At 39.0% G+C, this 25,447-nt stretch overlaps 2 protein-coding genes and 1 long non-coding RNA gene across 9 annotated transcripts in view; 2 read left to right on the top strand and 1 right to left on the bottom strand.

Annotated features, from left to right (window-relative positions):
* The window catches only part of LOC145442095 (uncharacterized), a 50,866-nt gene extending 34,255 nt beyond the window's left edge, over positions 1 to 16,611 (top strand). Inside the window, exons 2-5 of one of the 3 annotated variants that reach the window (XM_080320079.1) lie at positions 7,498 to 7,587; positions 13,887 to 14,030; positions 15,412 to 15,514; positions 16,261 to 16,611. In XM_080320079.1, the coding sequence (XP_080176205.1) occupies positions 7,498 to 7,587; positions 13,887 to 14,030; positions 15,412 to 15,514; positions 16,261 to 16,519 (596 nt within the window). In that variant the 3' untranslated portion in view covers positions 16,520 to 16,611. The remainder of the gene's footprint in view (positions 1 to 7,497; positions 7,588 to 13,886; positions 14,031 to 15,411; positions 15,515 to 16,260) is intronic. The other 2 variants (XM_080320080.1, XM_080320081.1) reach the window with 2 other exon arrangements.
* LOC145442274 (uncharacterized) lies at positions 128 to 1,801 on the bottom strand. Of its 2 annotated transcripts, none has more exons than XR_013916005.1 (3): positions 1,568 to 1,801; positions 917 to 1,025; positions 128 to 856 (listed from the first exon to the last, which is right to left on the bottom strand). It is a non-coding gene; the product is annotated as an uncharacterized LOC145442274 (long non-coding RNA). The 2 variants fall into 2 exon arrangements; XR_013915998.1 differs by having other exon boundaries at positions 130 to 874; positions 934 to 1,025; positions 1,568 to 1,800.
* A 3,599-nt stretch (positions 16,612 to 20,210) lies between the features above and the next one.
* LOC145441106 (uncharacterized) lies at positions 20,211 to 22,858 on the top strand. Of its 4 annotated transcripts, XR_013915740.1 has the most exons (5): positions 20,211 to 20,403; positions 20,470 to 20,683; positions 20,765 to 21,522; positions 21,820 to 22,152; positions 22,221 to 22,858. XR_013915740.1 is itself a non-coding variant. In XM_080318912.1 (3 exons), exons 1-3 carry the CDS (start codon positions 20,238 to 20,240, stop codon positions 21,099 to 21,101), a joined length of 717 nt encoding a protein of 238 aa, XP_080175038.1. In that variant the 5' UTR covers positions 20,211 to 20,237; the 3' UTR covers positions 21,102 to 21,809. The 4 variants fall into 4 exon arrangements, 3 of the variants coding, with proteins under 3 accessions (XP_080175038.1, XP_080175053.1, XP_080175045.1); XM_080318912.1 differs by lacking the exons at positions 21,820 to 22,152; positions 22,221 to 22,858 and having other exon boundaries at positions 20,765 to 21,809; XM_080318927.1 differs by lacking the exons at positions 20,470 to 20,683; positions 20,765 to 21,522 and having other exon boundaries at positions 20,216 to 20,403; positions 22,084 to 22,152.
* The last annotated feature ends 2,589 nt before the right edge of the window (positions 22,859 to 25,447 follow it).

Raw genomic sequence — 25,447 nt, 5'->3', positions numbered from 1 at the left:
TTTATTTTAAAATACATAGTTATTCACTAACTTATCTTGATACGAACATAATTAGATTTTCTTTATTTAATCATCACAATAATTGAATTATTTTCAGCATATGGTATCACGAAATCTCATTAATTTAATTATAACCCAATTAGTTGAATGTTTCCATATTCTTTCAATTCTGATCATATTCATAATTCTTCTGAAAATGTCCAATTGATTATGGTATTTGGTAGTAAGCTAACAAAAATATCCGTCTCGTGCAGCATCACGTCATACTTTTCAGCTATGGTGCACAGACGCTAACCAATCTCATGCTCGTTCCTATGAACTAAGCTTGAATTTGGCTGGATTCCCTTGTCATTCATAATTTCTGTCTATTTTCAAGTTTTTGCAAATTGAGTAATTCTAATTGTAATCTAATTTGGAAAAAACTGCGCTTTAATTCTAATCTAATTCGATTTGGAAGAGCTGAAAATCTACTAGTTGTACAAGGCTGGTACAGTGTACACATGTTGTGTAATAGGAAAACAGTGTATATTAATACAATAGGAAGATACATAGGCAATATAATTGCTTAATTTGCCGAGGCACACAAACAATTTCATTTTACTGATTTTCGAAGTTATGACTGCAAATTGAAGTCATCTGTAAGGAATGAAAGAACTCTCCAGTCTAATATCTTGCAGCATTGGAAAGCTCTTCAAAATTTCAGCAACGCCACCAAATTCTAGCACCTCCAACTGATTACGTCTGTCGTGATGAGTGTACTTCATGAGAGTGATGACACTCAGCCAATTGGCGCCAGGTCTATTGAACTCTGTTTCCAACTGCACCCTGGCATCTTCAATCGTTATATTAGGGTGACCTTTTGAACAATATGAAACTTATAAATGATAAAAAAAAGAATAACAATCATCCCAATCACCTGGTGAGCCTGGACACAAAGCATGCGCTCTTCATGAACACGTACCAGATGCCTTCGTCTTTTGTCTGAGATTCCTCAACTTTTGCGACAGCTTTTTCGAGAAGTAATACTGAAAAGCATTTGATCATGAATGCACTTTAATACAAAATATATTGAATTCGGAGAGGATTCGGGCAGTCTTCATATTTTTGTGTCTCCTTTTACAATGGCTACAGAGATCTTCATATTTGAATACACTATGCCACAGATCCTGCATGACATGATAACATTAGGATGTTGTCTGTGACAATAAATGTGTAGACAGCAAATCGATAGTTGCGATAAAAGGGCACAAATAACACTTTCCATTAGACATTCTACCAAACCATATCAAGTAATTGAAACACACCAAGTGCAAAGAAAGATGTACATAACTTCATCTGCAAATGAGGTTTCATCACTAGGTCTATTATGATATCTTCAGATGAAATTATTAAACAGCACTAGCTCCCATTTTCATGGTCTGCTCTTTTGGCGCATCAAGCTGCTAGATCGAAAATAGGTAATCTAAATCTACTCATACCGCTGGGCGCTGGTGCTGTATGTGAAACTCGATAACATGAACATAACATTATTTACAGATGATGTTGAAAATTTACATAAACGAATTACCTTGCAGTAAATCAATGTGCTCCCACTCAATTCCGTTTTGAACTAAAAACATCTCCATTTCCTCGCTATATGCTATTTAGATTCACGTAACAAAGACCCACAGATTCACGGTATATCTCACTCGCTCTGGTCCTGCATGAGTGCGTGGTAACGATCGATTGTCTCAGGATTGCGTCATACAATCACGTGACTCAGTAAGTCATGCGTAAAGATCAATGATAAAATACAAAGGGGACTACTAATTGTTGTAATGTGAATGATTGATGATTAATTGATTGTGCTAGACAGCAACCTTTAGTGTTGCCCCTTTTCGTTACTGTGCACGTGCTACTATGTAATCTGGATTATTCCTTGTATTCTGCTGCTGTGTGAGGAACTCGCGTTCCTGCCTTGACAATAAACCAGCTCACACTTGGTAGTTGTGGCGTGTCTGCTGTTAGAATGCAACAGGTTATGGGACCAGCACGCTCCCGCTGCGGCAAGTAACGAGTTTGGGGATCCGAAGAAGAGATATTGAGAATATTGGATCGTACGGAGAGCTTACAGTTTCTACAATTTGCGTTGGAGCATAATGACTACTATGGCGTCCGGTGAAGTACAGAAATTCACGGCGGACAAACTGCATAGTGATAACTGGCTGACGTGGAAATACCAGATAACTTGTTTGCTGAAGGCGAAGGAATTATTCCAATATGTTGATGGACCGGAAGTGTTGCCAGGAGGCGCAAATCAACAGCAGACAAGGGAACATCAGAAGAAGTTAGATAAGGCGTTAGCCATCATTACTTTGGCTGTCTCTACGTCGCAACTGTATTTAATAACATCCTGCAATACGCCTGCGGATGCTTGGAATGCCTTGAAGGAACACTTTGAAGGTGACTCCGCCGGTAATAGACTTTTGCTTATGAAGTCGTATTTTCGATGTGAAATGAATCAGTATGACTCAGTCAAGAGTCATTTGAAATATATGAAGAAATTGACTGATCAAATAGCTGCTCTTGGCTCGCCAGTAGAAGAAACACTGCAAGTTGTAGCGTTGCTGGGAAGTTTACCTAAGCCTTCCGCAACCTTGGTCACTGCCCTGGAAACTCATAGCGAACCAGGTCTCAAGTTGAAATTTGTTCAAAGAGCAATTTTGAATGAAGAAGATAAGCTGTATGGCAAGCAAAAAAGGAGTAAACAAAATCGCTATGAACTGGAAGAATCAGCAATGGTGTCGATAAAGAAATTACGATGCTATAACTACGACAAATTTGGTCACCTGTATCACGAATGTCAAGAGTCTGATGACAGTGATGAAGAATACACATTTTCTGTTGGTGGTCAAGAAGTTTGTGATGATGCTGATCCTGATCCAAGCTGGAATGTAGACAGTGGTGCATCAAAGCACATGTCGAAAGTGAAAGAATCAATCTCGGACTACAAAGAATTTGAGGTTCCTCGACCCATTCACTTAGCCGATGGTAGCACCGTTTCAGCCTTTGGAATTGGAAAAGTAAACCTTGAAATGTTTCTTGAAAATAAAGAAAATGTAACTGTGACACTCAAAAAGGTTTTATACGTTCCGAAGCTGGCAAGCAACCTTTTTTCTGTGCGAGCAGCAAGTAAATTTGGTGGCAAAGTTGCATTTATTGGATATGAATGCAGAATCTACAATAAGCATGGAAGGCTTTGTGGAACTGGCTCAGTGGCAGGAAGACTGTACAGACTGTGTTGCCGTCATGTTACATCTGACACAATAAATATTGCCAATGGACATGTTGAACCAGTGGGAGAAATGATATCTGAAAACCACCTTACTAGAAATGGATATAACCAGTATGATGATGTGCCTGATGAATCAACTGATGGGAGGACTGGTACTGAACACACTGCATTTGCAGCTGCTGGAATATGTGAACCTATAATCTTTGATGAGGCTATGAAATCACCACATTCAAGTGAGCGCAAAAATGCTGCTGACAGGGAATACGCTTCTCTGTTGAAGAATGAAACCTGGAGTGTTGTGGAGCAACCACAAGAAACTGCACCAGCTGAATGCCCCTCGGTATTCGAAATAAAATGCGGCATAAATGATAATGAGACATATTCACCAGTTGTCAGATTTGTCTCGAATCGAGCTGTGCTATCTGTAGCACCTGAAAACGATATGTTACATCAGATGGATGTTGATACTGCATTCATGAATTGTCTGCTTGAAGAAGACATCTATATTAATCGAACACCTGGTTATATTGCATTTGGTTCTGAACATTTGGTGTGTTATCAGGCTTTGTATGTATTGAAACAGCCGCAAAGCTGTTGGAACATTGTGCTTAATCAGTACTTTGAGTCGATCGGGTTCAAACACTGTTATTCTGACTCATGCGTTACATGCACTGATAAGAATCTGTTCATTGTTGATGATGTCATTTTGGCTTCGCCGTCTTATGATCGACTAACTGAAGTGAAGTATAACTTCGGCCCTGAATTTTGCATGGCGGGTATCGGTGAATCGCATTACTGCCTTGATGTTTGCATTAAGCAAGAGCACACTGAGAAGTGTATCTATTTGCATCAAAAACGATACATTTGCAATTTGATTGATAGATATGGTTAGTCTGATACCAAAATGTGTTTCCACTATCTGTGACACTTTCTGGAACTAGAAAGGGATAATGGCTCTCGAAATGCTTTAGCATTGAAATATCAATCAAGTGGGAGTGTTGTAATGTGAATGATTGATGATTATTCTGCTGCTGTGTGAGGAACTCGCGTTCCTGCCTTGACAATAAACCAGCTCACACTTGGTAGTTATGGCGTGTCTGCTGTTAGAATTCAACACAAATATAGGCTTACCATACGTCCTCTTTTAAGAGGATTTGTCTTCTTTTTTGACTTTTTTGAAAGTGTCCACGGAGGACGCCCTTTTGTCCTCTTTTTTGAGATTTTGTCCTCTTTTTTGAAAATTTAGGCAGATTTAGAGCAAATTGCGAATGATATGCCGCATATTAGCACAGAAGTGAAGCTCCGGCGGGTATTTCGGAGTGTAAAAACGGTGATTTCAGATGACCTTTTTTTTTTAGTTAAGACCTTTTTTTTTAGTCATCCACCTGGTAATGTGGAGAAAAAAACGGTACTTTGAGCTCTGAGCGGAAGTGATGACCTTTTTTTTTTATTTTTTTTTAGTCAACCGATCACAAAATGGGAAAAATTCACCGGTTTTTGAGAATTCTACTCCGCTTTTGCATCTTGCAAATTTCTGAAAAAGTGTCCTCTTTTTACATTTTCAAAATATGGTAAGCCTAACTAATAGCTGAATGATTGCTACACTGTTGTTCGATGGCAATGACAGCGGTACCGGATACAAGTAAAATGTTCAACGTCGGGGTGTTTCATACATATTTGTATTATAAATTTCTTCAGCATGTTCGGTAGGGAAATAATATGATCACCTTTTTATTTTATCGCAATCTCTTGGTATGTTGATCTGATAATTTGTTTATAATAAACTGAAATGAGAAACAAGCGATTAACTATAAGGATTAACGTGACTATCGCAGGTATGTAAAGTCAGATCAGAGCAAACCTCAAGACAGCTAGTCGTCAGTCAGGTATTGGTACAGCACGACCATAATATCTGATCACCAACCTATTTGCTTAAAGCCCGGTACCGCCGTCGGTTACAACCTTGGTTATTTATAACTGTAATGATATTGTTAATTAAACACTGCAGCCTGAAGAAAAATCTATAGCTTAGGACTTACCGATCAAATCACATTTGGCGAGGCCGCGCTTTAGGCTGCCTGGGATGATATATCACCTCAATAGTAACTTCGTGAAGTTTCAGAGTGAAGATTGGCCAGCGTCCTCTCAAACTCCCTCTCAATTGATATCCGGTATGAATGTTTGACACCGCAGGAAATTCGTCCGGAATGACTATACTGATATGCATGTGAGCTCATAGACACATCATATGAGCATTAACCCATATCTTATGACTAGGGCAATTTTTTTTTGACATGTCAAAAAAAGTCAAAATTAGGTCAAAATTGTAGCGTTAGGTCAAAATTTGTCAAAATTGTTTACAAATTCAAACATTTTTTGACCTCTGCATTTCGTTTGTATCGTAGATTTTGCGCTGTCGGTGAACTTATCATTTGATATTTTACAGCTTGTAGCCTACTTTATAGGCCTACCGTTGTAAACGGACCATTGTCTGCTCATTGTGAATCATAAATGGTCAAATGAAACAAATAGTGACATGGTTTTATGGTCAACGTACCGCAATATCCTAGCTGAAACAAGACTGCTTGGCCATTGCAGGGTTCTTATATCAAGAAGCACAAGCTGAAAAATTGCTTCATGAAGCAACACGGTTTGTCACCAGCAGTGTGCCCACAAGTTGAGTGTTGGCAGCCAACAACTGCTGCTGTTGAACGTTCTTTCTCCGTTCTTGGCAAGATACGTAGTAAGGACAGACACTTTCTACCCGAGAATGTAGGAAAGGATCTTTTGTTGTACTACAACAAATTTTAATTATTTCCACCAGAATACGTAATGTAACTAGTGGAATTCTTCATAGGGCCAGATTTCGTTAAAATACTAGTTTTTCATGTAAAAATCAGTCAGTTTTTGAGCCAAAAACGTTTTTTCAGGCCAATCTACTTTGTAAGGACAGACAGTTCCAACCAGAAATGACGATAAGTAGTACAATTTTAACATTATATGCGAAAACACCTAATTTGCATACGTGAGGTCAAAATTTGGTCAAATTTCAGTTTTTTTAGGTCAAAAAAAGTCAAAATTTAGATTTTTTAGGTCAAAATCTTCCGTTTTTTAGGTCAAAAAAAAAATTGCCCTACTTATGACATTCCCTGATGATGTGTGGACGTGCACACAACATGGCGGATTCTCGATGTCAGATCTCAGCCGATAATATGTGTCAGCCAAATATTGTATATACCTATGCGCAATGTTGTGTCTCATTCAACGCTGTGAATTTACAGTGTACGTGCGGTTCTGTAGTAGCTTTTGCAAGGCCAAGACCTGTCAAAACCATCAACTCTATTTTCACTTTTCGACTGTTTGCTTGATGCTACTACACTGTCAAACGATGCTAAATCGTACCGCCGAATTTTCGAAACTTTTTTAAAAAATCTTCTCGTCTTTCATATAACACTGGTTTTTAATGAATTGCAGGCTACCTTTAAGCCGTATAGGCCTACAACTTGCGGAAATAAAAACTTGGTGAACCATGTACGTCAGAAAGCGTTCTAAATGATGTTCTAAATTTCTAACGCTGTCCCAAATTAGTTGTTTTAGCTATCTAATTAATTGAAAAACCTTCAACCTCTTGCATTTTGCATATGAGAATTACATTGAAATCTATTTGTCGGACTAGCTGAAAACTTGACACAAATCGACGGTTGAAAACCACTGCTGTAGGGTAGGGTATGCTCGTGTGCACAACTATTTGAGTAGTATATTCCGATTCGAGTAATATTTATATTTATCAGAGTCGAAAAGTCGTTGTGACCTATAAATATACGTCCTTTGCCAATAAAAGTTTTAATAACAACGAAAATACAAGTTTCGGTACTTTTTGTCAGTAAGCCAGCATTGCAGCCATCAAAACATGGTACAAAGCTACTCATGTTTGCAGAGTTGACATTTCTGCGAAGTGATCGATCCACAGCGGGTAGGGTACCTCTGATCCTTAGTTCGTTGTTCAGAGAGGTGCCAGCTAAAAAGAGTGTGGGAAACACTGTCATAGAAAATTGTGTTCGGCCCTGTCAACCATCATCATATCGACGCCCGCAATGTTAAACCAATGCCGCTTAAGAATTTGAACTTAATACAAGGATTGAGGTATAGTTAGCAAACTGACAAGACTGCGTCGGTTAGATTATTATTATCAATGGTCACTTCATGCATCAATTATTCAAAAGGTCGAAGGAAAACTACTACAACTACCACCACAACCACTACTGCGCCAACGACGACAATAACAACAACGACGACGATAAAGGAAATACCCGGTATAACCAAACTAGGCCGATCAGATTTCACTGGAATCAACATAAATAGGCTAGAATATAATAGCACTGTTATTGAAAGAAATGGCCAGTATTAAAGTGCACCTATTTCGATTCAAGTATTCATGTAGTTTTTGACAATCCACTATTCATGTAAAATTTCATTGTGCGACCCACAATGAAATATGACCTAACGAAAGAGAACTTAATTCAACGTACAATGCGTCCATAGTGGCCTATTTGGTGTGGACCAGACATGGGGTGGTTACTTCATGAATGTAATCGATTGCGATTACGATTACTTCCGAATGACGCGATTACGATTACGATTACAGCAAAATCAGGAAGTAGCCGATTACGATTACGATTACATTGGAAAAGTAATCACGATTACTCACGATTACATTATTTTGCATCTTAGAAGTTATATTGGAAGACAATATATGGATTGCGCTGAAAAGGCCTAATGAGATTACAAACTTCCTTTAAAAAAGATGCGTCATTTGCTCGTTGCGTCATAATGGAGCCTGCCTATTGCCCATTTTTATAGAGGACGATTTATCGCACCCACCGATTTGCATTCTTGCCAGGTCCATGACTGCCGCTCCCCAAATTTCCTAATAGGGTGAGGAGCGAGATTGAAGATGACTCAAAGTATTTTGTAGAACAACATAAATTATTGAGTATTTTCGAGAGAATAAATTGACTTGAAAATTCTCTCTAGATAAGCTTGATTTGGAAATGCATACGTCTTCCCCTCAACAAAAAAACATAGCCTACATTATTTATAGTAGGGCTGCATTTTTTAAAAATGGTTGTTTAAAACACTTTCTTTAAAATATGTTTCGAACAAAGACTTAAATGTGTTTTTTTAGGTTGTAAAATTATGCCATATTTCTGTAAATACTTTTCGAGAAACATGTTGAATGAGCCTATACGGACAGTAACCATCCGATTTAGCCGACGTACATCGATATGGGATGGTTGGAACCCTCAAAATAGTCGGTTCAACAGTTATACGACAGATATTTCGTCAAAGGAGCTATATTTACCCTATATTTTTTATTGTCAATGTCAATACACATTCGTGACGTCATGGCTTAAAAAAAACATGATTCAAACATGTTTGCTTTAAATTGATTTTTGTTTTAAATGCAACCCTAGTTTATAGTAATAGGAATTTAGGTTCCAGTCAATACCGTGCCACGACACGCCAAAATGCAGTTTCGACCAACACGCGACTTCACGAAGTGTGCTACTAAAGAAAGACCTTGACCGAAACTTAGGGTATGTGTCCATTGCCAATAGCCGCTATGGGTGGGTGTGACTAATAGTCCACAGTTCTTCCAATCTGAGCCCACAATGAAAATGCCACCCGGGCACCCACAGAGCATTAAAGACGTGACAATTTGTGTCTGCGTCTCACGAAAGTTTTTCTTTCAGTCTGCTACGTTTGGGATACAACAATATCTTTTGATTTTATAACAGACCGGAGGTCACGAATTAACAACATACACTAAAGTAAAACAGGATACCAGACGTTATAATTGTGAATTACGTGCCCCCAGCTCTACAGGTAAATCTGAATTTTGGAGCAGAGAAAGGATTAAAAATTAAAAATAATAAAATGCGATTACCAATATTATTGAAGAAATTCAGTCTTCTACTTGAAAATATCACCCTATGAGGGCCAAAGACTAACGTTTGGACTGGGGAACGAGTTGCTGTTTTGGTCCTGATTCTAGCTACAACTCACGCTAACATGATATATAAGCCCATGGCTGTGACGGCAGGTCCCAATGTTGAGTAAAGAATTGTGAAATGAGGATTGGCGCCCGTTTCAAGTAGAGTCATATGAGAATAAGATGCAGAGAACACGAAATTTTGCCTTCAACTTAATACAGATAATGTACTGCAAGCTGCCGTTACGAGAAACGGCGAAAACGGCTCGGTTATGATGCAGCTGTTGATTTTCAATGCTTCGTTGTGGAAACCGTAATGTTTTATTTGACGAGTACAAAATTTCAAATCTTTGTCCGGTGTACGTACGTACTACATAGGCCTACTGCTCGCCAAGCAGCATCGGTCAAACTGCGTTTAACTATAAGCATAACCAAGCATCAATACACAAGTTACTATTTTAAACTAGGCAGAGTGGTGATTAATTAACTGCTGAGAGGTACTGGCGTGTGGAACGTTTTGATAATCTGATATATAGCACGGCGGGTGTTCTTACAATCAGACTAATGTACGTACATCGAATATATCTATTTGCTGTGGATACTTCTTACGCAATGACTAGCAAAGCTAATAGGCTACTTCTGACGTAATAATGAGCAATGGCATTTGAAAATCAGACGTTTGTGATATCACGAGCCTGGTATATTATATCTTCATTGTTCACGAATGCTCAGTTTATGTCATAGTCGTTGTACAAATAAAAAGTAATCGTTCTTTCACAAAGAAATCGATTAGATATGGGAAGTAGTCGATTACGATTACGATTACTTCGGAATTTTTTCGAATGTAATCGATTGCGATTACGATTACTTGAAAATGCTGTAATCGTCGTAATCGATTACGATTAGTAATCGCGAATACCCCATGTCTGGTGTGGACACAAGCAAATCTCACAGAGCAGTGAAATTGGTCTAAGTCACACTTTCAATTTAGTCAAAGGCAATTTGACGGTCAATTTTGACCTGCTTGCCGACCATTAAATTTGACAAAACTGTTATCAATCGGAAGCTAACGCGGTACTGATTGTGAATATATAAATTTTATGCTGCTCGTGGTTCTTGAACCCCCCAAAATCAGCCTCAAATGTTGCATTATAACATAATTTGGTATTGTGATGTAAACTAAGGCCGCCTAAGCAGCTCAAGAGCAAGTGCTCACGATAGTCAGAGTGTGAATGCTCCATCGGTTGCGCAACAAGGGCCAATGCGCTTGCGGTTTGCGCTGTTCTTCACCTGCTCCCAGAGGGAATGGTAGCGTCACAATTCCAAACTGCGTTTCAATGCATTATTCGAGGGAGATTTTGGGAGGCTCCAGGACCACGCGCAGAATAAAATTTATATATTCGCAATCAGTACCGCGTTAGCTTTCGACCAATACCAGTTTTATTAAATTTAATGCTCAGAAAGCCGGTCAAAATTTACCGTCAAATTGCCTTTGCTCAAATGGAAAGTGTGACGTAGACCAATTTCACAGAGCCGTGAATTTGCTTGTGTCTACACCATACAGGACACTATGATGCATCCTGTTATTAACAAGTGAAACTAGACGCAGACAAGTGAAATTGTGCGAAGATTCGGGAATACGAGCAGAGAAGAATTAACACGTAACAGATTATAACGAGAAAGTCCGTATTTAATAACTAATTCGTCTTTTGCGTGGTACACAAATGGTTTTCATTAACTTCGCGTCATTAGTTAACTGATTATATCTATAAACCGGGCTGGATTGCTGCACTTATATTCGAAAATCCTTCTGGAGGAAAGGATGAATTCAAATTATCAGGCATACACAACAACACACTTTCCAACTTCGTGCTCTAATCAACGTCACTGTCACGAAAAGCGGGCTCATAAATTATTGTGAACACGGTAACGCGGCTTTGGGAGCATACGGGAGCAATAAAAATTTAATTTAGAGGATTATGTCTTTGACAAATTGAATAGAAAGCTGCAACATTTATAAATTTTTCGAAAACCACCTGAAATAGCTTCGCGAATCAGTAATTGGGAGCCATTGCGTGCACTATCACCGGTATTTTACTGGTTGTTTTTGCTATATTTTCAGACTTCTTTTCTAGGCACATACTTCCATTTCCATTTGTTATTTTGTAGACTAGAAAGTCATTTTATGATAGCTTTGCATCACATACATGAGTGTCATGGCTATAGCAACTGGGCGATACAAGCCGTATATCACGTTAACCGAAACTATAGTTTCGAGAATTACATCTATTTCTAGTGTTATCGCCCGCTATGCGTTAGTTGCAAAGATGCATCTTGCAATTTAGAAAGTCGCCATCGATTACACTGGTCAACACATATTTTTAGGCAAACAGAGTAAGAGTGGTTTTTGGGGTTCGGAAGAGCACCGATTCCGAATATGACCTTAGTTTTTTTCCAATTGGTTCTTTATCTGGAGATAACGAATTGGGCCATTTTGACCAAAATCTCCTATTTCCGCTGTAATGGCTAGACAGAAAATTGGAACAGACGTACTATAAAGTTTGGAAATTCAATCTACCTTTTATTTTTACACATGGAGGACTCTTTTAAATAAAAGTACAGCAGCAGCACTATATTTAGGGGTATTAGATTTATTATAGTTATAGACTTTCACGGATATCAAGTACATAAATAAACTGCAGTCATGTATATAAGTATTTACCTATACTCAAATAACGTGGCATTAATTCAATCAGCTTTACGTCATCCACCTATTGTAAATGTGAAATAATCAGTTGGAATATATTATTATTAATTTATTTTGAAGCACAATTGTTTTTTTGTACGATTTTCACCTGTACGCAATTTAGTGCAATTTCTCGAAAGGTTCCAGCAATGGTCTGCCATAATATGTTCATCTCATCAGCCCTAATATCTTTCTTTTGTTGTTTTGATGTCTTGTTGGAACCTCACCCCTTGCTAATCGACAAGATGCTCAGGCAATATATTAAGATCACTAGACAGGAAGTGAACTTCTACGCTCGTGTTTGTTCAAGTTTTCCATATGCAGATACGAATTTTCGGACCAACTGTTTGTAGTTGGGTGCATTGTGATCATCGAAAAAGTCTTATTTGCTACATCTGCGGATAAATTCCATGCAGTGAACTCCTTCCTAATATGTATTCGAATCTGAAATCAATCAAAGATGCCAGATTTAAGCTTCTCGTTTGATAGGGATACTATATCGGCTTTTTTGACTCAGCGGGAAATTATTCGTTTACAAGTCAAAAGTGATGCGATGCATTCGAGTATTTTAGTTAAGCTTTTCAAGAACAATGTAGGATGACCAATTGATACAGGATAATGTGTATTTCCGTTGTGCAAAAGTACAATTGTTAGACTTGAGAAACTGCTTTTTTGACAAACAAATACTTCGCATCAGGTGATGTTAAATTGATAGAATAACTGAGAACGACATGAGGGTTTTCATAGTCAATTATCGATATATGCACAGTATAAAATTAAAGAAAACAATGATTTTCTTCATACCAAGTGAAATGTTCAAGGGTAAATACAGTAATTCGTAATTAGCAACCTCGAAAACCCCAGAAACGGCTCTCAGATGTTCTGCTAGATTTTTTTCATTTTGTTGACCAGTGTTATTGACCGCGCTATAAGTACGCGACCCTGTGATCAAATCAACGACATTTCCCTCTTGTCCCAACAACAAGGAAAAACGTAACCAGCGCTCGGTCATCTGTAATTATGTAGCTACAGGTTCGAAATAATTCCCTGACGTCACATCACTGACGAAAATGATGACCCAATTACTTTTCGTTTAGTAATTCAACCCCCGTGGCCGAAGCGCTGGTATACCGACGACTTTTGGCTTTCATGTTACATTCTGCCACTGTTTCTAGTGTAAGTCGACGTCACGAACATGGTAAAAGTCTTTCGAAAATAAGTAGGACATAATCACAAGGTTTTGCATGAAAAAACATTCAATGTTATTTTTGAAGGCTTTTGTTTATGAAGCATTACTTAAACCACGTTTCGAGCAATTTTATCTTAAAACACGATACCTTCTAAATGAGACCGTACCGTTTCAAGAAATCAATTTCTTTATAAGTGTACGGCAAATCATTATTTTGATATGTCAACGGAATGTCTGCAAGCGCAAAGTCATTATCTCTGGAAGTTGCAATATTATTCCTGTTACGGATTGTGTGTTAGAACCGTCATTTGTCGCAGTTAGCCTTCGCTATTAGTGATATTATATATCTATAGGTTATTGTTGCGGATCCTTGTTGAACATTTAGCGGTCCGACAGCTCAATAGCTTTGGAATAGTTTCTTTCTGACTTCGTGATGAGGTTCTAACCATTTCTTCAAACTATGACATATGGATATGGATATGAATTTGATTAGAAGGTTATTAGAAAACGCTTAACGAAACTAGCTAAAAGAATGGCTCAGAATGTGATCATAAATTGAAGTCATGCGAAAGTTCATTCAAATTCGAACATGAATGCTTTCCCTCCCAAGAAGACGAGTTTCGACAGATTTCATGACAAATCAAAACTGAATGGACGTAACTGATATACCTGGTTCTTATACTAGATATTTTAGTGTCTTCTACTTCAGTGGGAGAGAAATCAATTCCGTCCGTGTATTACAATAGTAGCATGCACGTAGACTCAACAAGAACAAGCGTTACCACAGCAAATCATGCCACAAACGGCTTGGATACGACACGGTTACCAGGTTGGTAATGGAGTGATGCTATTTTGAGGAATTAGTTATCATACTTTTGGAAGCAGGTACTTGATGTAATGTATTATTATGACGTATTTCAATGATAGATACCAATACAATAAGAAAAGTCCCGTGCTCAACCATCTGCTACAACTTTAACTCAGACTCCAGACATTATCATTATTCCTACTTAAACTTTTACTCCGACTCCCAAAACTTCAATCGTTAAGACTCGAAATCCAACTCGTACTCCTACCCTCATGATTTTCCCCCTCAGGGTATGCGGTTTCTGCCGCTACATTTATCATTTTGTTTCCGTTTAGTGAGTCAGTTTGTGACGCATGAACTCGCGAAGCCAGAAACATTTCTATTATTCATGATTGAATCGGCCAATATGATCGAGGATTGGATATATATTGCTATCGATTTCTATCCACCCTCTATTCACGTAATCAGATTTACCGGTAGAGCTGAGTGAGATATGTTGGAAAAGTACGTATAGAAGCCCTGAATAATAATTAAACATCTTCGGGCGTACCCGTTAGTAATATAACATCGTTACATGATGCTATTTCTTGACCTCCTATCTGCTATTTCAAAATATTTTGGAATCGCCCAAATGTACTAAACTAAAGGACGTACACGATTTCAAATTGGTATTTCTTTATTGGTAAATAATGTTCCCTGCGGGATGGCATTTGTCTTGTGGGGCTCAGATCACCAGGAGAGTAACATTCGGCGCCAAACATTTAGGCGACTATGGGCAATTTAACACATGTATATCGAAGTTTTCGGTCAGCACAACGGCAGTCCTTTTTGGTTAAGGTCTTCTCGCTGCTGATCGTCCTCGCACAATTCTCGGAGTCGCATGTTAACTGGCCTATAATTTCATTTGTCTTGGTGCGTGATGGCGCGACAATGGCCGGCGCCGAAGTGCCCGTTTCTATAAATCATGTGTATTTTCTGTTGAGGGAAGGGTACCCAAGAATCGATTTTTCTTTAATTGCATTAATTTCCGAAAAAAATAGCTCGGCTCCCTCTAATTGAGGGTTTGGGGTACGGCAGTTGCGGTCCAGCACATAGCCCGCAGACGGTCGCCGATCGGTAGTCTAGAAATCCCAGAAAGTCAATTGTAATACCGAGTTGAGGGAATGCGATCGAACTTAAAGAAATGATCGAAGATTCAGGTTCGAAATATCTAGGTTGAATGGATTCAATCTGACCGGAGAATAAATTTTTTCCGTGGATCTTTGCGCATTTGAATATATAATTATTTGGCGATATCGAGTCTATTGTGATGTCTCTATCGTACACACCGTGAATCAGCTTCCTGTAAGGGGGATCGTCTTGTAAATTTAGAACCTATGCTATGTGTATTGATATATTGCAGACGCGATACCGCAAGACCTCAGAAATATCATTATTATCATTGCATCTACAACAAGCCTGCTGCTGATCATTTTCGTAGCAGTCTCCATAATAATGTGTATTAGGTAAGTGTCGGCAGCAGCTGCCAAAAAGGTTTTGCGAACCCTTGCGACGTGAACTACGTCATCTTCAAAATCAATGAACGCTCATTATTTATGAAAATTACTTACTCATGCATATCATTCGGAATTATGAAACAAAGAATAAGATCATATTGGATTTCGACTGACCCGGTCGGGGAGCGAATGTGAGTAAATGCGGTTGATCAAACTAAAAACGTTGAAAGTGTTTGTCGTTGTGACGTATAAGTGACTAGTAAACAAACCAACGAAGTATATCACCAGTGATGCAAAGGTGGTCCATACTCTTGCAGAAGTGTGAGAATAAGCATTGACGTAAAATTCCACTCAATAAGGATGGATGAAGCAATTTCCAATACATTCCCAAATATACTAAGTAGAAGTAGAGGACTGAGGGTCCGAATATAACTCAAGTGAGTACTTTTGAAAAGTAAGTTTGGTCGAGGTGTCGCATACATTCAGTTGCGAGTCATAAACGGGCTTTATTATCCGCAAAAAAACCCAAATGACGACTACACTAATAAATGACTTGTCGAAAATATATTCTGCTACCATGATACCTGTGTGACAAACGAAAATCACGTTCAATCGCCGCTGTACTGTTTAAATTGTAAAAAGGTGTTCCTAAAAATTGTCAAGTATAGAAGTGGAACTAGTATAAAACATAACCAGTTGAATAAGCAGTACAAGAGGAAAAAATCTCGAAAATGTCTACTTCATTCTTCACTAAGGAATGGACGCAATAAAGACAGAAACCAGCACGCTATCTCACAATTGAAAGAAAATGAAGTATACGAAATGGATGGATCAGGAAAGCGATCGTCGGATGTCACAAGATTGAACGAAAACGACGGGACATGTTCTGAAACGGAATGCGACGCTAACAGTGCAAATGCAACTGCGACCGATTCGACTTACACTTTTGCACAAGCCGACGTCCAAACCTCCGGGTCGGTTCTCAAGGAGAATATTCTGTACGGGACTCGTTGACTTAGTATCAGTATCAGTTTAATAATAATTTTGTCATTTAAAAACATGATTACACTGCGATATTATGAAGGAATAGGAAGGCGTGGAAACGACTTAGAGTAGTTTTTGAAATCAAAGACAAACTGCAGCCCCCATGCCGCATGCGGTCCGTGACAACATTTCATGCGGTCTGGTAAGGCATCGAGTAACGTAATAAAAATATTGATAAATATTGTATTGTAGGCATAATAGCCCGTCCTGGAGGCCAAAGTATTTCGAAACGTTTCGGTTTCTGAGCATCCAAGGAAGTCAAAACAGAAATGACTTATTTCTGATCACAATCTTGATTTTAGTGCAGAACTCATAGTTTCAGTGCTGGAAAACACGGTTCATGAGTGCGTTGTAGATTTGTCCTTTATGCGCAGTTGGGTGCAAATCATTCACTTCGGTCTCAACTCATTCATAATGAGATGTACAAATCAATACAAAAAGCGAAAATTTTTTTGCAGTAATTTTGAAACACCATTTGATTCCGACCATCCAAATTACAGTCACACTTTATCCAATTATAAGATGCAAAATGAATCAACGGAATTAATCAAATGTTTGAGGCAACAGTAAATTATGTCGTATATATATGTCGTCCTTACAAAAGTACGCGAAGTTTACCACGGTAAGCCTTTAACTGAAACGTATTTAAAGGTGATGTGCTGGTTAAGACAGTGTCAACCTTGTGCGTTCTGAAGTTGACCAATAGCAGAAACAGCATACATCAATGCGAGCTGATCGCTTATCCCATATTCAAATTTCCATCCTTTCTTAAAAATCACAACCTGCTTTCGTCCCTAATTTAGACGAATTTATTAAGGATCGCCAGCTTATAAAATCTTGTTCATGTTTCTGACGCATTGTGCGCTCGTAAATCAATGTTTATTTTTTGTGTATTGTGCTCATGTCTTCGGTTACTGTATGCTGGTTACTTACTATATAATCAAATAACAGCTTGCGTCGTGGCTTATAATTCCAATCATACTATAATGCGTCCCGCGAAGGGATACAGACAGGGTTGTAACCAAGTCACATTGTTCCGAGTCACGAGTCAATCTTACTTTTGTGGTTTTGACTCGAGTCAAGTCGAGTCATTTTCAGCTCATCACCGAGTCGAGTCCGAGTCCAAGTCACCGTTTAAAGGGTCAAGTCCGAGTCATAGTGTTATGACTCGAGTCCGAGTCCAAGTCACAGTATTGAAGTCATGTTCAACTCATGTTTTCAATCCTGCTCGGGTGATATCGAATTCCGATGCTACAAATAGACAAATAGCCAATATGATAACTCTACTAATCTTAGAACTTAAAATCGAATATCTGTCTTGTCAGTCCGACAGACATCACAAATACAAGCATTCAGTTTTTATTTCGAGCACATCGACGACAGCTCACAAATAGCTTATAGAGAACCAAAGAATTCACGTCTACGTGCTATCTGATAAAGAACCAACGAATTCGTGTCAGAGCTAATAGAGAATCAACAAATGCATGTTTATGTCTGGAGAGGTATTTTCACCAGGTCAGCATGCTGTAAATCCGTGCATGCAGCTATGTGCAGTAACAAAAAATAGATACCTTTTGATATTACTAAAGGTTTTCCCAATTGCATTACAGACTACATCGCATTTACAGCATTGGAGAAATAATTGTACAACGGGGCTGCTCAAAATCATTTTTTCAAATTTTCCGAATACTTCTTCAAATTGTACATAGTAATTGTACATAGTAAAGTCATGCTCATGTCACATCGATAGGATTATTTATCAGCCTAATGCCTGTGCTCAATGCATCACTGAGCTATATAAACACCGCACACCTGCTGGTTTCCAACCGTTTATGGTCGCGACTCCATTTCCAATATGAAAATGTTCCGTGGCCCAGCTCAAAATTTGATTGGCAGATTACTAATTAAAAGTCGGCACATTTGCCCAGACTTATCTACGGCATATTTGGAAACTGATTTGATTGCATTCAACATCTTCGCGAACCCCAAAATAAAGGCAACCTACCCCCAGGTTTAGAACCTCTATCTTTGAATAACGCATCGAAACGGCGTAAACCGACTCTACGAATATACCGTTATCTTGTAATTGTAATTGCGATTACAATTAGACTTATTTCTGTAAATGAATGTTATTTATATTCATGTTTGATCGCAGTTTTTGCAAGGGTGGTAGTCCCCATATTAATGCCGACATACTAAATCGCGAGTAGCGCGAACAAAAATTTCACGTAGCATAAATCTACCCAAATTTCATATTGTTTATGTTGATTTAGGAAAAACGTATGAGATTACTTCAAAATTCCAGACATTCCGGCATATTTTCGAAATTCCTCTGGGACGCAGTTTTAACAGTGAAATTGCGGACATGTCCGGGAAATTCCTGACGTCTGGCAACCCTACATTAGAATAAACCCTTCTCTACTGAATATACGTTCCACTGGTGCAGTATAGATGCAGGAATGGAAAAGCATTTTTGAACCACACTGAAGAGCATTGGATACTCATTCTTTCTAGTCGCCGAATCATCGCCTTAAAATTTACACAAGAGCTTATCAGTCAAGCTCTTCCAAGCTAGGGTTCTGGTAAATATCAGGTTGATTTAAATCAGTGTGATTTAAATCATGATTTTTCCTTTGATTTTTGATTTTAATTTTACCGTTTTGATATAAATGATTTTTCGGTTTTTATTTTTTATTTTTAAAAAGACGCGTGAATATATTTTTTGGACAACCATTGTATATTGACACAACCCGGACATCGTTTTCGTCACCGGTACCGTCACGGTTTAGCGAATCGAGGGCAAGGCGGGAACACAGTGCTCGCAATAGGCGGTGAGTCGGTGACGGTGATCAGCCAGTTCTTGAGCATTGCTGTGGATTCGGTGTGTCCGTGGTGCTGCTGTTTACAAGGCGATGGTGGGAGGGCGAAAACGAAACTCAATCTGGAGTATATATCGGGAGATTCCCGCATCTCTAATGCCGTAGCGATGCAAAAGAGCTGTTTGCATTTATTGCGTTGCTGATATGATGGGTCAAGTAAGCAGAATGAAAACTCTTACGCAGGTAAGATACCATGTTACTGTATTATGAGTGAATCCAATTCATGTAATCGCTTGAATACTGTATGTGCATGGTGATACGTTGACAGGGTATGGGCACAGCACTGCTACCGACTTCTCTTTGCATATCTAAAAACCCTTGCTTATGCTTGATGTGGTAATATCTGATCTGCAACGCGTCAACCGAAAGATACTTAGCACATAGTCCTAGACAACATCTTTTGAGCCTACTTCCTTATCCACAACTACAAGATTATCAATAGCTAGTGTTCCCCATGAACATGTCTCAGCTTATGGCGTCAATAATTATAGGGTTATGATGTTACGTATCATCATGCAATTATGGCTGGGGTATTGTAGATAGCATAGGTTTGGGGCTAGGCCCTAGGGTAAGGTTTGGTAGTCTTCGGTGCAACGGGTATGGGTGATAAATGATCGCACTATACCGTAGTGATGAATCAATATTAATATCGGCAACCGTGGTTTGTCATGGTCATGCTGTGTATAAGAAAGTACACGCTCCCTTGACGGCTTGAACATTCTCAGTCATGGAGTCTAATAAATCAAGTGTGGAATATTGTATCAGATTTACGTTGAATATATCTTTAGACTTGCAAGAAGACGCGTCAGATGTTGAGGTCAGAGTTCCAAGAATCTGATGAAGGCCCAGGCTCTAGTAATGCGCTGCAGCAAGATTTTTCTGGACAGAAGACTATAACCAACTATGTGACTAGACCCTTGACGAAGAACCAAGAATATTCCAGTTACGAGTCGCTTGTTCTGTCATTTATCTCAGGTATTCATGCATTTGGACATTCATTTTTTAGTGATAATATCCCACATCATGTTTTATGTTACACAGGAAATATACCTTGGAATCAGCTAAACAACGAGCATTTCAGGCGATTTTGTCATTCGTTGCGACCAGATTTTAATTTGCCGAGCGTAGAACAGGCATCCGGCTCCATACTATGTGGTCTCAACTCAAAAGTATCCACTGCAAATGAACAATTTGTCAATAATGCTCATACTCTGACGATTGTTAGTGACACATGGACAAGTAGTTCCAGTCAAAAGTATGTTGCATAATATGCATGCCTGTCTGATAGCAAATCTCATCTAGGTAATATAAAACATGCTCAAATTCTATTTTGCAGCTTTTCAAGTTGGATCATTGTTAATGAGTTGGGTTCAAAGAAACTGTTAGCGGTTGAACCCTCTGATCCAACCAAACGAAGTGAAGACATTGTGCAAGATGTCACTCAAAAAGCAAAAGAACTGCTTGGAATGAAATCCAATGGAAAACTATTGCTCAACTTTGTGTCTGATAGCGCCAGCGCTTATGTGAAAGCGAGACGATTGCTTGTGCAGGTATGTCTGTATCATTTGGTTTTAATAGTAATCATTGTTTTTGGAGTTAGTCTAACCATGAGATTTGTTTTTCAGAATTCTGAATCGTGCATAACCTTGACAGGTGCATGTCTGGCTCACTAGTCGAATCTTCTCGTTAAAGACCTGATGGGCATCAGTCGTGTGTGGAATATAGTTGAAATGGTGATCACTGTTGCATCTTTCATCCGACGATCAGTTGCTCTCCGTAGCTCAATCTCTCGATATATGGGCCGGGAAAAGATCCCCATGTGGTTACCTAGCGAGACAAGATGGTATTCCTTCTCTGAAACATTGAAGCATGTCATAAATGTTGAAACAGCAATTCAAGTAAGTAATTCATAGATTTCTGTGACATTTGCATGAAGTCATCTTATTTTCAAGGTTGTGTTTGTTCAAGAAACGTCGAAACTGCACTTGAATACAGCGAGTGCATGTACTGTCCGAACAATCATCAATGATAAGAAATTTTGGGAAGATACTAAAGCGATCTATGGTCTACTCAAGCCATATTATGTCATTACTGGTTAGTTGCTGAAAAACTTCATATTGAGGCAGTTGAACAACACTCTGAGCAAAAAAGTAACGAGACGACTGTTCGACACTGGCAATCATAACTATGCTACTTCATTCAAATTATATTGTAAATAATTTGCATTCCTTGATGATAAACTGATATTACCGCTACACCACAATACATGATCAATTTGAACATCTTGATTCTTAATGGAAACAACAAGGATTGTAGTTCTTTTTACTCCCCAACATTTAACTAAGAGTTAACAGGTGATGTGTTTGAATCGTAAATCTTGCATTTTTGCAGCCATCTCAGAATTGGACAATACTTCCGCTGGGCTAATCCTATCAGGCTGGATGTGGCTCAAGCTTGAGATAAAAAAGACTACCGCTCTGGATGCTGATGAGAAGAGTCTGATTTTATCAAAGATGCAACGAAGAACAGAAAACTATGTCGAGGACCATCATCTAGTGGCCTGGGTTCTAGATCCCCGAGTTAGAGGCTGTGGCTTGAACATGACTGGCAAAAGGCTTGTTCGGGATCTGGCCAAAAAAATATTTTCAAAAATAGAACCAAGCTTCAATGATGAATCTGCTTCTAACCTCATCAAACACTGGTTCGACTATGATTGTAAAGAAGGTGAGTCTACCAGTGCACACTGCACACCTATCACTGCACGTTTCTGATATTACCCTGATTTTTTTTAGGAGTTTTTGATGCAGAATCCACTATCTGGGTACCGTTTTTTAACGGCACGGCCGGCATTATTCTGGAAGGATTTAGCTGTTGTTTCTCCGGAACTTTCAAAACTCGCCAGGACTGTTCTTTTGTGCGTTCCACATGCTGCGTCTTGTGAGAGGCTTTGGTCATCTGCGGCAGCAACTGCAACCAAGAGTCGCAATCGCCTAACACAAACAAATCTTGAAGTTATGCTTCGAGTGAAAGATCACTTCATGGATACTGACTCTGGAACTGGCAAAGTGGAAAAGGCGATGAGAAAAATCAACGCCTTGCTGGCAGAGACCACTCCAGTCATCAACAGCTATGCTCATAATGAAGATGCTACTGAAGATGCAACCGTTACGGATGCTGCTGATTTGACGCAACATGTCGGATTGATACTAGAACAGATATCGGACAATCCTAGCCACCAACATTTCTCTGCTGGGTTGAATATTTTCCAGTACGCAGATGAAGATTCAGAGCCTCGAATTATTCAGTTGATGAGATTTGCCGCAGCACCTTCATTTAGATGATTTTCAATCGTCTCAAACTCATTGTTGTTGTTGTTTCAGTTGTTCTGTTGTTGTTTCAGTTGTTCTAAGTAAAAATAGTAATAAAAAGCAAAAAAAATCATGGTTTTTATTATGGATTGATTTTATCGCTTCGAATCAGAGGCAAATTGATATTTACCGGAACCCTATTCCAAGCACTTGACAATCTGAGTCATTGCATTGGCTCTAATTGAACTTCGCTTCGATTGTTTGCTTGTATAATCGAAAAGTCGTGTATAATTGAAAAGTCTTGAGTACTTTGATTGCGGAGGATCTATTACACCTTCATTACTGGATCATTTTGTGCAATGCATTGCTAATATGTATCATTGTCTGTTGTTTTTACGACGGCATATCTGATATCAGACAAGTGCATCGGAAGCAGTGGTGACAAATAACGATGGCGGCAGGATTCGTCAGATGCATTGATCTAGCCATTACGAATTGCAAATTTCTTCATCTTCAATATAATAAGCCGAGTCAATGACTTGGGTCGAGTCATGCGTAATGACTCGAGTACAAGTCGAGTCAATCCAAATATTGACTCGAGTCGATTCGAGTCATTTTCTCATTTCAAGAAAATGACTCGAGTCAAGTCGAGTCACAAAAAAATCGTGACTCGAGTCTGACTCGAGTCATTACAACCCTGGATACAGATGATGAATGCGACCCGTGTGCTGAAACGTTTGCCCACCCCTTGCCTAGGCAATGTAAAGAGTAGGCATGCACAATGAATGAAAGCTATAATAAGACAACATAAAAGGACAAGCGATAAATGAGGCAGCATGTGACTGAGGGTGAGATCGATTTGTCAGATCGTGGTCCGGTAATCAATGGCTAACATGTACATTGTCCTGTAATTTGCGTCTGGATATAGAGTAATTTGGATGTCAACTAAAATAATAAATAAATGAAAAAGTAACTCTAAAGAAACTTTCAAAATCTGATGAAAGTACAAAAACGGATTTATCATAAGCAGTTACTTCGTGATGGCATCAGGAGATTTATATGAGCGGTATTTATCGCGTTTATACACTGCTCGAAGTACCCGAGCTGAATTATAAATCATTCCACTATCATTTTTACGGTGGTAAAACAACAATGCCAGTGAAATCAAAACCAATTGTTCTTTCGAACGCACGAAAAGGCTCTTCTGTTGTCAAAGCACAATTTTTACCAGCTATATCTAGATATCCATGAATTGTACGCCATTGGACGGACTTTTGAATTTCAGCCTAGCATAGGGTTGCCATACGTCCGGAATTTCCCGGACATATCCGGAATTTCACCGAAAAATCTGCGTCCGGGAGGAATTTCTAAACTATGCCTAAATGTCCGGAATTTCGGAGGCTTGAAGCAGGCTCCCAAGGCTCCGTAAATCAACATAAACAATGTTATTTTCAAGCAGATTTATGCTATTCAAAATTGTTCTTCGCGCCGCGCGCGAGATAATGCAACGTATAATGATATTAGTATATGGGCTCCAGGCACCACCCTCGCCAAAAAATGCAATCAAAATAAATATAAATAACCATCATTTACTGAAATAAGTCTGATTGTAATCGCAATTATAAGCTAACGGTATATTCCTAGAGTTGGTTAGAGCCGATTGGATGCTTCAATCACATACAGTGGTTCCAAATCTAGGGCTCGACCGCCTTTATCTGGAGATCGCGATGATGTTGGACGTAATCAGCTTCCTAGGCCGTAAGTAAGTTTGTGCAAGCTGAATCTTTTTAGTAATCAGCTTCACAAGTTTTGAGCTTTGTCACGGAACATTTTCTAGTGGTAAACGAGGTCGCGAGCATAAAAGGTTGGAAATCACCGGATGTGCAACCTGCTGGTGTATTTTATAATATAGCCTAATATATCGAAGAATCAATATTATTGACAGAATTCATACATAAAATTCAACAGCCAAATGCATATAGTACGTGCCCAACAAGTTACTTCGACTACCCTATGGTGGCCCAAGATCAGTGCTTTTTGGGCGGAAGGGGGGGGGATGTTGTTTCGGACCTGATTAAAACACATGAGCAGATAGCCGCACCGACCTAACTGTATAGCAGGGCTGTCAAACACAATCCTGACAGGCCAGACACGACCCGCCAGATGATTTCATCCGGCCCGTGGAGGAATCTATTGCAAACCCTAGCAAGTAGCAATCACCAGAGCTAACATTACAGAGGGCTCAATTCATGACCTATGTTCCACTTCATTCCTGTATAGTGTATATAGTCGATGGGCAATGCTTTGCTAGTGTGACGTCATATTGACGGTCGATATGTTACAACTCATTTTAAAATCCGCTAGTGGGCGCTAAAGAGTGTCCGGAATTTGCTTCACAAAAATATGGCAACACTGTCATAGCAGCGTCACCATTTTCGCACGCCACAAGATGCTGTCTCGATCGTTTACCACAGGCTTTCTTGTGATTAATGTACTTTGCATAGTAGCCTACTTAGAATGAACAATATCTTCTTGTCTCAAGGCGATTAAGATTGCCATGACTCACAATGCCGTGGTAACGTACCGCTTATCCACAAGAATTTACTCTTTATGTAGGGCAACTAGGCCTCTTCCGCGCTGCTTCACGCTTGATACGTGTTCGCGCATTATGTTTCAAATTACTGAGTGCGTGTTATGACGGAAGGACACAT

This window comes from Botryllus schlosseri, chromosome 1 (assembly GCF_051294905.1).
Source record: "Botryllus schlosseri isolate E-star chromosome 1, Bs_hap1, whole genome shotgun sequence".
Taxonomy (NCBI): Eukaryota; Metazoa; Chordata; class Ascidiacea; order Stolidobranchia; family Styelidae; genus Botryllus; species Botryllus schlosseri.
This window is presented reverse-complemented; position numbering and strand designations above follow the sequence as displayed.